This window comes from Pistacia vera, unplaced genomic scaffold, assembly GCF_008641045.1.
Source record: "Pistacia vera cultivar Batoury unplaced genomic scaffold, PisVer_v2 Contig514, whole genome shotgun sequence".
NCBI lineage: Eukaryota > Viridiplantae > Streptophyta > Magnoliopsida > Sapindales > Anacardiaceae > Pistacia > Pistacia vera.
Window position 1 is genome coordinate 249,293 of NW_022196351.1, and position 14,820 is coordinate 264,112.

Sequence of the window (14,820 nt, forward strand, 5' to 3'; positions counted from 1 at the left end):
TTTTTTGTTTTGTTTTTATTTGAGCAGGATTAGCAAATTTGACAAACTTGAAAAGCTTGGATTAAGTGTTAATCAAATCAACAACACTTCTCTACCAAGTTTAGGTATAACTAAGCTATAAATATCAAACTTGAAAAAGTATAATTACAAGTACTCTTACATAAAATTAACAATTAAATAGATGACATTACAATCACATAACAAACATATCAATTAATTTAATTAAAAGATTTTATATAGGTAGTTTAGTAGTATGGTACTACTATACAAAGATTGAAATATTATCATTCACATGATTACTTCTTGGTCCTAATAACAACAACAACAACAATAATAGTAATAATAATAATAAAAGAGAGTAGGATATATTACCAATTAAAGAGATATGCCGCCACCACCATACCTTCCTACACTGTCACTGCCGCCTCCCTGGTGATAATCCCTAGCCAGATGACTACTTTGTTCACAGTTGTAACAAGCCCATCTATCGCCACCCCTTCCTCTTCAGCCTCCATACCCATCGCCGTCGCCATAGCCTCCACCACCCATCCAGTTTGCACCTGGCCTGGAATAACACCAAGCTAGGTGTGATTTCGGCACCCTTAAACCATTGCCACAACAAACAAAAATCTCCAAACTAAACATTATATTAACCCACCGCAAGCTATACAAGAGTTAGATAAATCGAGACAGTTCTTGAAAATGTAAGCTAAATGTTATGCCTAAAATATAAGGGCTGACGTAAGATTCAGTCAGCCTGCAAGAGTCAGGTCATGGGTACAACCACAGCCTGCTTCCATCAGAATAGTGGGTGTGCGTCAGGCCAGCCAGAAGCTGTGGTGATTCCACGTGTTCAATCCCTGCTCTAAATCGCGCAAATCATTTTAGAAGGTGGGCAATGTGACATAAAGAAGGATTTGCACGGATAATCCCACCAACTTATAGATTTAGTGATCATTGCCTTAATGCATCCCACTATAAATTAGGGGCTCCTCTCTCATTAAGGGGATTGGCACATTTTTTTTACACTTGATTAACTACTCTCTCTCTCCCTAGAATTATTAGCATTTGATACCTTGTAATATCATTGTAAAGTCAGTCAGCTAAAACGACCTGACCCTTACCATCAATATAAGCATCAGTGGACGTAGGACTTGCTACCTTAGCATCTGAACCACTTTAAAAGCGGTTCCCATTGCATTTACTATCATTTTTCTTTACATTCACGTGTGTCCTTTGGGCCAGCTCACATTTCACATGTGCGTTTCGTTGGTGTAAAAATCACGCATCAACAGTTTGGCTCTAGAAAGAGGGCCCTGATTTAGTGTTCATCCTTCATCAGGAGAAACTCCAACTTACCGATCCTACCACAACAAATGGCCCACCAACCAGAACCTGAGCAAACCAACTAGGGCGCTGAGGGGCTCCCCCAAGTTCAGGGGGACACTTCTTCCAAAAAAATTTCAGCCCTGCAAAATGCTGTAGGAGATATCCCGTCAAGTTCACAGCTTGACCCCGCTATTAGAAGCTACCTGGAAAGGTTTGACAATACTCTCCAAACGGTCAACCGAAGGTTGGACCATTTGGACCAAGGCGTGCCATCCAAGTTAGCTGCAGTGGTGTAACCGCCAAAAACGCCTCCAGGTCGCGCGAAAGCGCGGCAAAGGGAAATAGCCCATTCTGTAAACACTGCAGCACGTAGACGAAAGGGTAAGCAAGTGGCAAAAAACAAGCCCACGGGCTCAAAAGGGCTAGCAAACACCGACTGCGTCCCAAGCAGAATACTAGTCTCGTTGAGACTCGGTGAAAAGACATAGCCCGAGCTGTCCCATGCCACGTCGCAAGTACACACCCGTAAAAGTGCTGGACGGGGCGATTCTTATCACCGCCAGCAAAACAATTCTGATCGTCACCATGCAAGGGGGTCCCACACTTTGCAGGGCGGTTCTTACCACTGCGAAGGTCCTGAAAATACCCCACATCTTTCATTGCCGTCGCACGCCTCTAGCCAGCGTGTGTCGAGAGTGGCCGGAACCGTTGGCCGAGGCGAAGAGGAACCCGACCTCCGAACTTTCCTTAATCATCACTGCAAAAATCGAACTCGCATGGGCGAAAGCAACCCCCAAGCGGCTCCATTGCCGTAAATTGAGGAGCTATAGCGAGCTCTAGATAGACTATGAGCTAAGCAAAATGAACAGGGGCAGATCGCATCTGCGTCTCCCTTCTCTCCCAAAGTGTTAGCCGCCCCACTCCCACCAGGATTTAGGATGCCCGACATGCGAGCGTTTGATGGAAATTCTGATCTACGGGATCATTTATATGAATTTAACGACCTAATGGAGCTTCACCAGGTCTAAATTGGAGACTTTTGGAGCACAACAAAACAGACCCCGACCCAAAATGCTTTGTATGTGATTTTTTACGATTTTCCAAAGTTTTAATCTTCGAAAAATCATTAAAAAAAATCCGCTCGTGCGAATCGTCTCCTTTCTCTTGCGTTGGGTTCCTTGAATTTTTCTCCACCCCCATGCACAAAACCAGGACTTTCTAATTTCCTTCCAAAAGTTCGTACCTCGACAAAAACACCCCCGGTGTGCACCAAAACAAGGCTTTTTGGGGCCCTGCACACCAACCGTACATGTCACAATTCAAATGGACACTCTCGGAGCACAACAAAACAGACCCCGACCCAAAATGCTTTGTATGTGATTTTTTACGATTTTCCAAAGTTTTAATCTTCGAAAAATCATTAAAAAAAATCCGCTCGTGCGAATCGCCTCCTTTCTCTTGCGTTGGGTTCCTTGAATTTTTCTCCACCCCCATGCACAAAACCAGGACTTTCTAATTTCCTTCCAAAAGTTCGTACCTCGACAAAAACACCCCCGGTGTGCACCAAAACAAGGCTTTTTGGGGCCCTGCACACCAACCGTACATGTCACAATTCAAATGGACACTCTCGGAGCACAACAAAACAGACCCCGACCCAAAATGCTTTGTATGTGATTTTTTACGATTTTCCAAAGTTTTAATCTTCGAAAAATCATTAAAAAAAATCCGCTCGTGCGAATCGCCTCCTTTCTCTTGCGTTGGGTTCCTTGAATTTTTCTCCACCCCCATGCACAAAACCAGGACTTTCTAATTTCCTTCCAAAAGTTCGTACCTCGACAAAAACACCCCCGGTGTGCACCAAAACAAGGCTTTTTGGGGCCCTGCACACCAACCGTACATGTCACAATTCAAATGGACACTCTCGGAGCACAACAAAAAAGACCCCGACCCAAAATGCTTTGTATGTGATTTTTTACGATTTTCCAAAGTTTTAATCTTCGAAAAATCATTAAAAAAAATCCGCTCGTGCGAATCGCCTCCTTTCTCTTGCGTTGGGTTCCTTGAAAAAAATGCCCCTTCACAGAAAACAGCCCATCGGAACTGCAGCATTCTTTCTTCGTGGATGGTGGGAGCGCCGTGGGTTGGTGGGTGGTTGCATGTGGTAATGGGCGGTGTGGGTAGTGTGTTGTGGTGGACTTGGAGGTGTTGGCAGTGTGCGTGGTTGTGGTGGCGGTGGTGGCAGTGGGCAGTTGTTGGGCACCATTGTTTGGAAATATAAGCTAATAAAAAAGTTTCATGCGTAATAAAAATTTGCTCTGCCACAATTTGAACATTTGACCTCAGTGTCAAAATCTAACTTAATCTTTTAACCACTTGGACAACCCCCGGAGTTATGAGATTTTATACCTTATTATATGCAGATTAGTTATTTATATTTCAAATAACTCCAATTATCTAAAAATTGCATCCAATACCATATTTGGGTACGAGAGATACGGTTTTGCTTGTGGAATCGAAATTTTATTTATTTCCTTAATGAAAATATAAGCTCCAAGTATGTGTTTTTGAGAAAAATCTTATTTTTTACATGAAAAACTCATTTTCTGGGCTCGTCACAAGCCCCCAAGCTCCTTCGGAACTTGCCCACCGTATTCTACATTCAAATCCGTGCGGTTTAAAAAAAAAAATCACTCCGATCGGACATCGGATCGCAAAGTTATCGCCTTCCGAACATTGTTCCACAATCCAAACCCCTTAGGGGTTAAAAAATAAAGGCATTACCTAGGGGGGTCATAGAATTTTTTCATACTATATAAGTCAACCATCTCTCAAGCCTGGTCCTCCTTCAATCTCCCTCACGCCTCACACAAACAAGCCAGTGCACTCAAACAATAATTTCTGAAGTTCGTTCAGTAATCCACGCCCATTCTCAATCTTGAATCGGTAAGTTCCTGTTTCGCGAGCAGAAAGGAAGATATATTTATCTAGTAAGGTCTTCCTTATCCTTAGAAGGTTAGATTGCTGCCTATATATGGTTTGTATAGTTGTTGAAGAACTCAATAAACCATATGTATATTTCCTTTCAAATTATTTATAGCTTTTCCTATTTAGATCGCTTCTTCGTTTGGTTTCTCTGTAACTCTAGAGTATCCGTAAAAAATAATACCCATCTAATTAAGAGTTGTTCAGCGGGAGGAGAAGTAGATACTGTGCTAGGTTTCAGTAATATTAATTATTAATTACTGCAGTCACATGGATTGCGAAAGTGGGTTATGCGTACCTTTGAAACAATATTTTTTAATTATTTATCTTTTGTGAGATATGCATATATGCACATGTAAACTTTTGTGAAATAATTTTTCAGACGAGACAGATTGGATGGTGTAATGATTGAGCTACCTTTGGATCCCCATGTAAATAAAAACGGACATCTGGCACATGCATATCTAGGTAGTCTTGCTGTTGGGTTTCGTTTATCTCTATCTATGTTTATGGGTTATGTAAATCTTGCATTTTAATTTTCAATGATTAGGTTTCAGCTATATTAATTTTTATTAGCATTTATTCCTTTCTGTTCATTACAATATCATGGATTAAGTTTGCAAACTGATACAACTGTCTGAGGGCCAACTTTAGTTTAATTGCCAAGAACCATTTTTCTTTAAACAACTATTTTACTGGATTATTGTTAATGCTATTGATATAGTTCTGTTAATGTAGGATCTGCCTCGGAGCAATGCTCTCTATGGTTATCGCATTGATTGGGGAGAAAATTTCAAGCTTCCAAATATACCACAGGTACTCTGGGTCAATTACATAGGTCTTCAGTCGTGTGAAGTTTCTTTTTTCTTTTTGATAAATTTTTCTATGAGATTAAATTTGAAAATGCAAACCTGTCTCCCTTTCTCTCTCTCTGTTTCTCATACATGTGTTTTGATGCTGACCTGATAATGGTACACATTTCAAATTATTTGTAGAAAGACGTTGCTGTATATAAGGATGTCACAAGCATCGGTGTGAGTACCCTAGACTTTAGTTCAGTGACTAAATACAAACAATTAACTGAAATGGGTTATGAGAATGGAAGTAGATGGGAACTTGATCCTGCAATCATGTGATTTCTGGACTGGAAGGTTACGAGTACCCTAGACTTTCAAACCCCTATCTGGTTGACATCTGGTTTTAAAATGTCACTGAATAAAAGGAATCAAATTTTGCAAAGCAGAAAGATCTTTGCTCAACTAATTTTTTGTTTGACTATTTGGTTCATCGGAGTTGTAGAGTCTTCTATGATAAATTTCTTTATTACTCTAAAACACGAATTTTCCTATCAAAAAGCTGAACTCTTATGTGATTTATTTTTAAACTTCTATTTTTTAATTGAAATATTAGTATCCTCCTTTAAGTTACTGAATTGCCTCATGCAATGTTTTGTTTTTTTAACGTGAATACCATATTGTTGTTCATCTATGAACATAGTTGATAATCCCGTGGATAGTAGGCTCACTTTGGATTTCTATATAATGTGAGAAATTTGACCATTGAATCTAAAAATAAACAATATAAGTTATAAAATTTTCCAACTTTGTTATTCTTTTTTCTAGTGTGCCAACTTAACCCTAGTCAATCCGCAACGGCAAATCTCTAGTGGAAATTTTTGCTATCCTGTGGCCTAAATAGATAGATCAGTAGGAAAATGAAGAATTAGCTAAATAGATATGTCAAGATTTGTTGTGGGTGACTGTAGCACTATTTCATGAACAAAACTTTGCATTTATGTTGTTTTCTTTTTAATTATGAATACGTTAGCCTAAGTTGGGCTGATTGGAATTCACACTTCTGTCTTCATGATTTCGGGGGGAATTCATATTAATAAGAGTATAAACTTGATTAGGTCAAGTTGTTACATAATTCACTCGTTCATTCATTTTTTCCTTTTCCATTATTGTTTTCCATGATCCAAAACCATATAAAATATAATGTTAATAACCCTTTCATATGCATAAACTATGGTAGGATTCTATTTATCTGTTTCCTGAATTCTGTGTAAACATATGACTCAGTCCAAAGTTCTCTTCACCAAGACTTTTACTGAGTTTCAGCTGAAGATTCTGTATTGAGGGATGGATTGATGGTAACTTGATAATATTGCTATTATAAGATTCTGTACCACCTTATGCTGTGTTATTTCAACCCACCTATTTACATTTGTCTTTTTATTATAAGATTCTTGTACAGTAATGCTTTTTAAGATTCTTTCCACGTGTATAGATATCTGTACCAAATGAATGAATACAATTTTTAAGATTATCCACGTGTATAGATAATTCCGCAATTTTAATCCTGGTACTATGTATTGCTGGAGTACAAGAATTTCTTTTTAAAGCTTATATCAACATCTAATTGCTTCGTTGACATTTATCCTATGCTTTATCTAGATTTTCATCATTGTGCTTGAGAATTAAAAACTAGAGAACATAATTGTATCTTCATGTCTTCACACGATAACTACATCCACTGCCTCACTCTTACTACTTAAAATAAGATATCATTAGTAGTTTACAGCAAACTCAGATTTGTCCAGCTTTAAACAAATATATTGAATGTTTCAGTTGAATTTGTTTTCCAATTTTTCTTTGTTTTAGGAATGGGTGTTGAGATTGAAATATGTTTACTGGTATATTATCATTAATATCGTGTGTTTACAGGTCATTAGTATCATTGAGTGCTACCCAAACATGTCGAATGCATGTATTGAAGATGCAAAAGAAATCTAAAAGTGATGTCGAATGCATCGGTCTTGTTCCTGGTATCAACACAGGTTTTCGTCGGCCATTTCTATAGAACATACTGCAATCTAAAGCAAGGACAACGAGATATGCGAAGAGACTGGAGTAACATACTGCAACTTATAATGGGATCATTGATATCTCTCAGAGAATTAGAAACATCACCTCAATGGGAGCTATAATGGTTGAGCTATTCACACTTAGTCCTCTCTTTCCGGGGGCTAATGAGGGAGATGAAATGTTCAAAATATGCAGTGTGATAGGGAGTCCTACTGGGGATTCTTGGGCTAATGAGGGAGAATGTATTATTTGCCTTCTCAAGAGCTGGATGATCCTTTCACTAGTGGTGTGCAACACAAGTTGAAAAAGACTAATCAGATTCAAGATGCTGATAAGAATGATAACTTCGTAAACAGATGTGCCAAGCAACAGAAATACTCCATTAACAATTGTAGAACAACACTTGGAGTTCCGGATATGGTTGAGGAAGTAGCAAACATGACTATGCTTCTCCCTGGGAGTCGTTCGGCCAGCTGAATTTGCCTGAGTTGAGGACTGGAAACTTGTTTCTGCGGCCAAGGTGTGGCAGAACTTATACCAGAAAAGTTGTAAGATGAAAAATAGAAGCCTCTTTTGGAAGAGGCAATCATTCATATTACTTTAAACAAACAGTTTGTTTTTTTTTTTTTCAAAGAAATGGGGAATACTTTAGGGTAATTACAATAAAATTTTGTATGAATCTAAAACACAAAGGTTCCATTAAAAGCGGCATAGCTTTGTTTAATTGCCCAACACAAGTCACTACTAGTAATTTAAACAATCCCATTTCAAATATTAATTCTAAAGAAAGGTAGAGTAATCATCATCTGTTATATCAGCATTAACCTTTCCTTCTTTTGCTTTTTTTGTTTTTTTTTTGTTTTTTGTTTTGTTTTTTATAACTTATACAATTACTGATTTACCCTTGTTTCCTATTAAATGTAACTACAATTAATAGCAAGTACCCCTAAATTGAAGTTACTATTTAGTGTCTCTAAAATCTAAATTGAACAAATTGAAACTTGTGTTCGTTTTGTCCATGAATTGACTAAATATACTATTTTTTTTTAATAATAATTTAATATTATCTAAATTGATAATATCCCTCCTTAGATATATCAGAATCTAAACCTAACTTTATATTTTATTAATTTCATTAATAACAAACAATGATATTTGAAATAATGAGAATCATGGGCTGATAAATTTATGTTTATATTAAATTATTAAAAATAATATATGGGCTGGATCAGATGCTATAAAGAACTTGGGCTGATAAATGAACCGATAAATCCTATTTGCAATGGGCGTCACTCGCCCTATGGGTTGAGAATCCAACGGTTGTTAAAAATTTGTTAAATACACACACGTACTTGACCTAAGATCCTCCCAAGTCCCAACTAAATTTGAGTAACAGAGTTTCAAGATTCCAACTGTCACTGAAGCTCCAAGAATTCTCGGCAAATTAAATCCTCTCATTCTCCAAAAAAATGGCTAATAGGAATTCGATTTCACATAATTCCCAAGAACTTGAAGCATTGTTTTGTTTGGCTGATTTTGTATTGGACTTTGATGATGATGAAGAACAAGAGATGAAGGATCTTGACCAGAAGCCGAACACGAGATTGGTTTGGAGAGCTGCTTCTCAATCTTTCCTTCTTTGGAGTCACACATTCTCTTTCTTTTCTTTTGTAGACGTAAAAATCTACTGCTACGGAAGAAGGGATTGATCCTGTGAGGTTGAGGCCACTAGCAATCTTGCACACGTAAAGAAACACACGTGAAGTGACGGAAAACACCGAGGTGGTGTTTGCCGTAGGCACTCCGACGCTTAAGTCAGCAAGGCTGAAAGAGGCTAATATAGTGAGGGCCAGGGAGTAGGGGGGTTACTTGAACTCTAGTCGGAGACTGTGACTATGGCAGTAATATGAAGCTCTCAAGTAAGAACTTCGGGTGTGAAGGTGTAATGTCATGTCCCTTGTGAGAGGGCTAGCCTCTGTTTATATAGTGACTGTCTGGTCTCCCGATCCTGGTAGGAGTAGGAGTTCGAGTGTAACTCAGATGCAAACCCTAGAAAAGTTAGGGTGGTGGTGAGCTGTCTTACCTGCGTCTGAATAGGAAGGTGATCTGAATAGGAAAGTCACTTTAAGTAGGAAAGTGACCAGGAACAGGAGAGTGACTTTAAATAGGAGATTGAACAGGAACAGGAAAATGATCAGTGGGGGCCGTGGGCTCTGAACTCGCCTATAGGCCCATGAAGTGAGCTAGAACTGGGAGGCCCGTGCCCAGATGCTTTGGGCCGGCCTTATCTCGTATCAAATGGGATTAATCTGGCTTGGGCCTCTCTAGGACTAGGCCTGGCCTTTTCTTCGCTGGTGGTCCTGTTTTCCTATTTGGGCCAAGGATGATTTTTGGCCCTAACAGTTTGTCCCCCACTCTCTGAGTTAAGAGTTTCTTAAGTCGGAGAATAGGTAGCGCTCGAGGCGAGCTCGGTCTTCCTTCGTGGACGAGCAATCGTTGGCGTGGACGATCACTGTTGCAGGTGAAACTTGGTTGGACATCGTTCGGCATCCATTCCTGACCCAGAGTATGTCATCATTGCATAGTGTGCTTGATCGGTACGAAGGGCCGGAGGGAAAGGGAACCAGGCCCCAGACTCATGAGTTCGTTTGGTACGTCCGGCCGACTACAGAGGTGAGCTACAATATTATAGTCGGAGTGTTCGCTCGTCATGCCGGGTCGACTCGATTGAAGATTGAGATGAGGGTTCGCTCGGTCATAGTACACGGGCGATCGAACGAGATAGTGGACCTCGATCGGCTTTCCACTCGTCCACCACGGAAGGGCAAACGATCGAGGTTTCCTGCCTCGTTCTTCTGAAAAGGGCTCGTATTGGGCCGTTCCAAGCTGATCGACCGGTCCTCCCAACCTGCCGATCCGACGAAGTATGAGACATTTTGGCGGCCTTTGGAAGTCTGGGGTTGAGTCGGTCGGGAGGATCAGGCGATGGATTGGAAGAAATGTGGGAAGTTCACCATTTACTGTCCGTTCGTTTGCTCTGGAAGGACGAATGGGCGAAGCCTCCTACCTTTTTTTTTTACCTACAGAGAGCTCGGGCCGAACCGTTCCAAGCTGGTCGGCCGGTCTGGAAGTTCGCACGGGTTTGTGATTCATGGGGCCAACTAGGCCCATTTTGCCAGTCGCGTTGTGGCTCGGTCAGGAAGGCAGGATGATGGGAATGGCTTCCGCTACAGTTTCCCAGGTTGCCTGGATCCTTGCCACGTGTACGGTGGTGGTCCGCTTCTTGTTTTCGAGGCTAGAAAACGAAAGGACGCGCTGACTCCCATCCAATCGCAAGCTGCCACGTGTCTCGGTCTGTTAGACTTTCATTTTAAAAACAAATGGGTAGACTGTTCGTCTCCCATTCGCACTTTCTTCGCTCCTTCTACAGAAAAACTAAGGTAAATTTTTTTGTTTTCTTCATTTTCATTCCTTTTTTTTTTCAACAGCGGTGGATTCTGCCGACGGGAGGCGGCTTTCTCATGGTAAACCTCTTCTTTCACGACGCCTTTCTTTTGTTTGGATGTTTGTTGAAGTTTCGCAAAATAAGATGAATTTTATGAAAATTTGAATGGTTTTGATTTGTTTTGAAGAGTTTAGAAGTGTTGGAGTTCTGATTTTTCTAGGATAGGCGTGAATTTTTGGATTTCTGGTAAATTTCTGGCAAGTTGGCTGGATTTTTGATGTTTTTCTGGGCGTTTTGGACAGAATTGAGAAGACGAAATGGTTCAAGCGCGACCTCAATTTGGCTCGGTCAGTCGGCCTGACCGGATTGAGTGGCAGGTTAGATTGTAGTTGAATCGATAGGTCAGTCCTTTGGTCCATCCGACCAAGTGGTCAGGGGCGTTCGAAGTTGATTAAAAAGGTTGTCGGTCGTCCAGACTAAGTGGGTGTTTTGGCAGTGTAGGTGTCTAAGCCGGTGAATTGGTGAGCAAGGGCGAGTAAACTCAATAGGGTCGAGCTTGAACGCTAGTCGGTCGCCTAGGGCGAACGAGTGGAGACGGTTGGAAAGTTCAGTCGGTTGTAGGGGTCGATTGGAGCTTGGGCTTGGAAGAATCGACAGGTAGTGGATGGTGATCGATCGACTGGTGTTGGGGGGCGGGCAGACGCTTGACACTTAACTATCTTGGAGTTCCTAAGTTTCGATTATGCTGGTCGGTCGGTAGCGCGGGTCGACCGAGGTTTAGTAGTTGACGGGTTGTTGGGTAGGTCGATCGGTGTTGGGAGGGCAAGCGACAGCTAGGTGTTGTACCCTCATTCGGTCGGTTTCTCAAGGCCAGTGGTTCTTTGTCAGTTTTGGAATTCTGAAGCTAGGTCCGAATCGGTCGGTCAGGCTGGGCGATTGGGCCACCATGTCAGATACTGAATCAGCTAGCTCGAGTGAAATTGTGGAAAACGCTGGGGATGAATATGAGCGTGCCCCCACCATAGTGATGATGCCCGAAAAGGGCGTTCCGATTGGGGTACTGACTGGAGTTAGTGTAGCTGCCCCAAGTACGAGTAAAGTTGGTCCGAGTGGCTCGAGCAGGCATGAGAGGAGTGGGGAAGACTCCGAAGGGGCCAGTAGTCCATCTTCTTCTGGTAGTAGCTCTAAGGAAGAGCCGAGCCAACAAGGCAGTGAGATTCTGACCCAGGATTATCCGCCCGTGCTGAAGGATAGTGATGTGTGGCGCATCCGGACCTTATATCACATTCTGAATTCGGTTGATATCCGGACGCTGTGGTCGTTTGAGCGGGTCGACTGGGAGGCAAAGGGCTAGATCAGTGTTTACGAGAAGTGGTTTCACGATAGGTTGAGGCTACCCGTCCCTCGCCTCGTGTGGGAGGTATTGAACCACTTCATGATTGCCCCATCTCAGCTTATGCCGAATGCTTGGAGATTGCTAATGGCTTTGGAAGACCTTTGTGTTCGGAACCAAGTGAGGTTCGGGCTGCACGAGCTATTGTATTCGTACTTCTTGAAGGAGAATGATAAGGAGAAGGGTCAGTATCTATTAAACTTAAGGCGTGATCGGTCTCACTTGGTGACCGACCTACGGTCCAGTGATAAGAACTGGAAGGATCGATACTTCTATTTGAGGGGTTAGGCTATTTTTGGAGATAGGGGTCAGGGCGAGATTCCGATCAGCTGGCGAGCTATCGGTGAGAACTTAGTTGTTTCATTTGTACTTTTGTTTACTAAATCTTGATTGTGTTTTTTGTTTGCAGAGCTTGAGTTCAATCGGGCTGGGCAGAGCAGAGACGGCTTGGACGTAGCGACCCAAAAAGTGTTAGCCATCTCATTGGAGCAAAGGGACTGGTGAGTAGTGCTAGCAGAGTCAAACCTAAGGACCAGCATTCTTTGGGCCAAAGTAGAGGCGATACAGAGAGGTACTCCCTTCCCCTCGTTGATGCAGACTTGGGATGTGCTTCTGAGTCGATACTGCAACCATATCATTTTTGGTGAGTCCGGGCTGAACCCATTAACCATTGGAGAGTTTGCACTTGCAGAGTCACTGATGAAGAAGTTGACCGTCCCGAGTGCGAGCGAATCCATCGCCCGGCGTCGCGAGAAGAGGAGAAGGGAATCCTTGACTAGAGAGGATAGGAGAGTGGAAGATGTACTGGTGACACCGCCCCAACCAAGCCGTCAGCCCACTACCAAAGCAGGGTCGTCCCAGACTACGATCTTGGATGAAGAGACCGAGACTATCACCCTCCGTATTCCAGCTTCTGCGTCAACTTACTTTGACGCAGCCTCCATGGGCAAATTGGCTGATTTTTTCCTGTTTTCGGCCGATGAGAGCCATTTGAACCAGATAGGGGCTATCATGGCTGCAGACTAGGGGGTGTCTTGCGCTTTCCAAGTAGGGCAGTGGTTTTATTTAATCTCACTTATCACGGTTTGTACTAATGACTGTTTTGTTGTGCAGGCATTCACGAGCAGTCTAAACTTGAGGAGGTCCGTAGTGGCGCAGGAAAAGAGGATTCATGATGTGTCTAAGACGAACTCCAGTCTGCGCCAGAGGGAGGCGGTAGCCTAGAAGGCTGAGCAGGAGAGCCAACAGCGTCTAAAGGCAGTCGAGGGTGAGTTAGAGAGGCTGAAGAGAGGGTTAGCTGAGAAGACTGCTGAGATTGCGTCCTTAAAGGAACAGTGCCTCTCCATTGTTGACGATGCCATTATCAAGGCGCGGGGGGAGCTCATGCTCGAGTATAAAGCCGGGAACACTTCCCACTGGAATCTGGACGAGGACATCCAGCTTATGATTGCTAGAGTTCCCACGGTGGGCGCCAAACTGTAGACATAAAAATCTATTGCTACGGAAGGAGGGATTGATCCTGTGAGGTTGAGGCCACTAGCAATCTGCTATACCTGCACACGAAAAGAAACATGTGTGAAGCGACAGAAAACACCGGGGTGGTGTTTGCCGTAGGCACTCCGACGCTCAAGTCAGCAAGGCTAAAAGAGGCTAATATAGTGAGGGCTAGGGAGTAGAGGGGTTACCGGAACTCTAGTTGGAGACTGTGACTACGGCAGTGATATGAAGCTCTCAAGTAAGAACTTCGGGTGTGAAGGTGTAATGTCATGTCCCTTGTGAGAGGGCTGACCTCTGTTTATATAGTGACTGTCTGGTCTCCCGATCCTGGTAGGAGTAGGAGTCTGAGTGTAACTCTGATGCAAACCCTAGAAAAGTTAGGGCGATGGTGAGCTGTCTTACCTGCGTCCGAATAGGAAGGTGATCTGAACAGGAAAGTCACTTTAACTAGGAAAGTGACCAGGAACAGGAGAGTGACTTCAAACAGGAGATTGAACAGGAATAGGAAAATGATCAGTGGGGGCCGTGGGCTCTGAACTCGCCTATAGGCCCATGAAGTGAGCTAGAACTGGGAGGCCCGTGCCCAGATGCTTTGGGCTGGCCTTATCTCGTATCAAGTGGGATTAATTTGGCTTGGGCCTCTCTAGGACTAGGCCTGGCCTTTTCTTCGCTGGTGGTCCCATTTTCGCATTTGGGCCAAGGACGATTTTTGGAGCTAACATCTTCACAACCGCGTCTTCATCATTTTCATTCTTCCGAATTCTACAGACAACAAGCTCATCATGCCCAATTAGTTTATATTCATGCATTATCCAACCCTGGTGTTCCGAGTCTTTATTCTCATATCGGAACCTTTTCCTAGACCCAATTTTCATGTGGGTTTCTTCATCTTTTATTTCTATTGCTCCATCTTCCCCTTGCCATGTTCTAGAACCCACCCTCCTGCAAATATTTGAACCCTTCTTGGATTTTTTCTTTAATGGGGTGAAAAAGTTGAGATCTTGATTATCCAATTTGGGTCGTCCATACATTTCCCAAATTTGCCAGGGTTCTAGAGTGCCATAGAGGTCACATTCTGGAACGATATCACAGGGAAAAGATAATTTATGTCCTGTTGTAGAGATAGAAGCTAATCAATTTGGCATCCGAAGGAACAAACCTATAGCCAGGAGGAAGAGTTAGCGACATGATTGCAGAGGAGGTAAACGTTAGTGAAATCAACAAAAAGCTTAGAGAAAATCTTGGACAAAAATTAAGGGTCTGTTTGTTTTGTTATTTTGGATAGGATTTTAGGAATAATATTGGGT

The 14,820-nt window shown here is 42.4% G+C and overlaps 1 protein-coding gene across 1 annotated transcript; it reads right to left on the reverse strand.

Moving 5' to 3' along the window:
- Positions 1 to 14,136: 14,136 nt before the first annotated feature.
- On the reverse strand, positions 14,137 to 14,544 carry LOC116106424. The gene has a single exon (XM_031392791.1). The coding sequence runs from the start codon at positions 14,542 to 14,544 to the stop codon at positions 14,137 to 14,139; it is 408 nt and encodes a 135-aa protein (XP_031248651.1).
- Between the last annotated feature and the right edge of the window lie 276 nt (positions 14,545 to 14,820).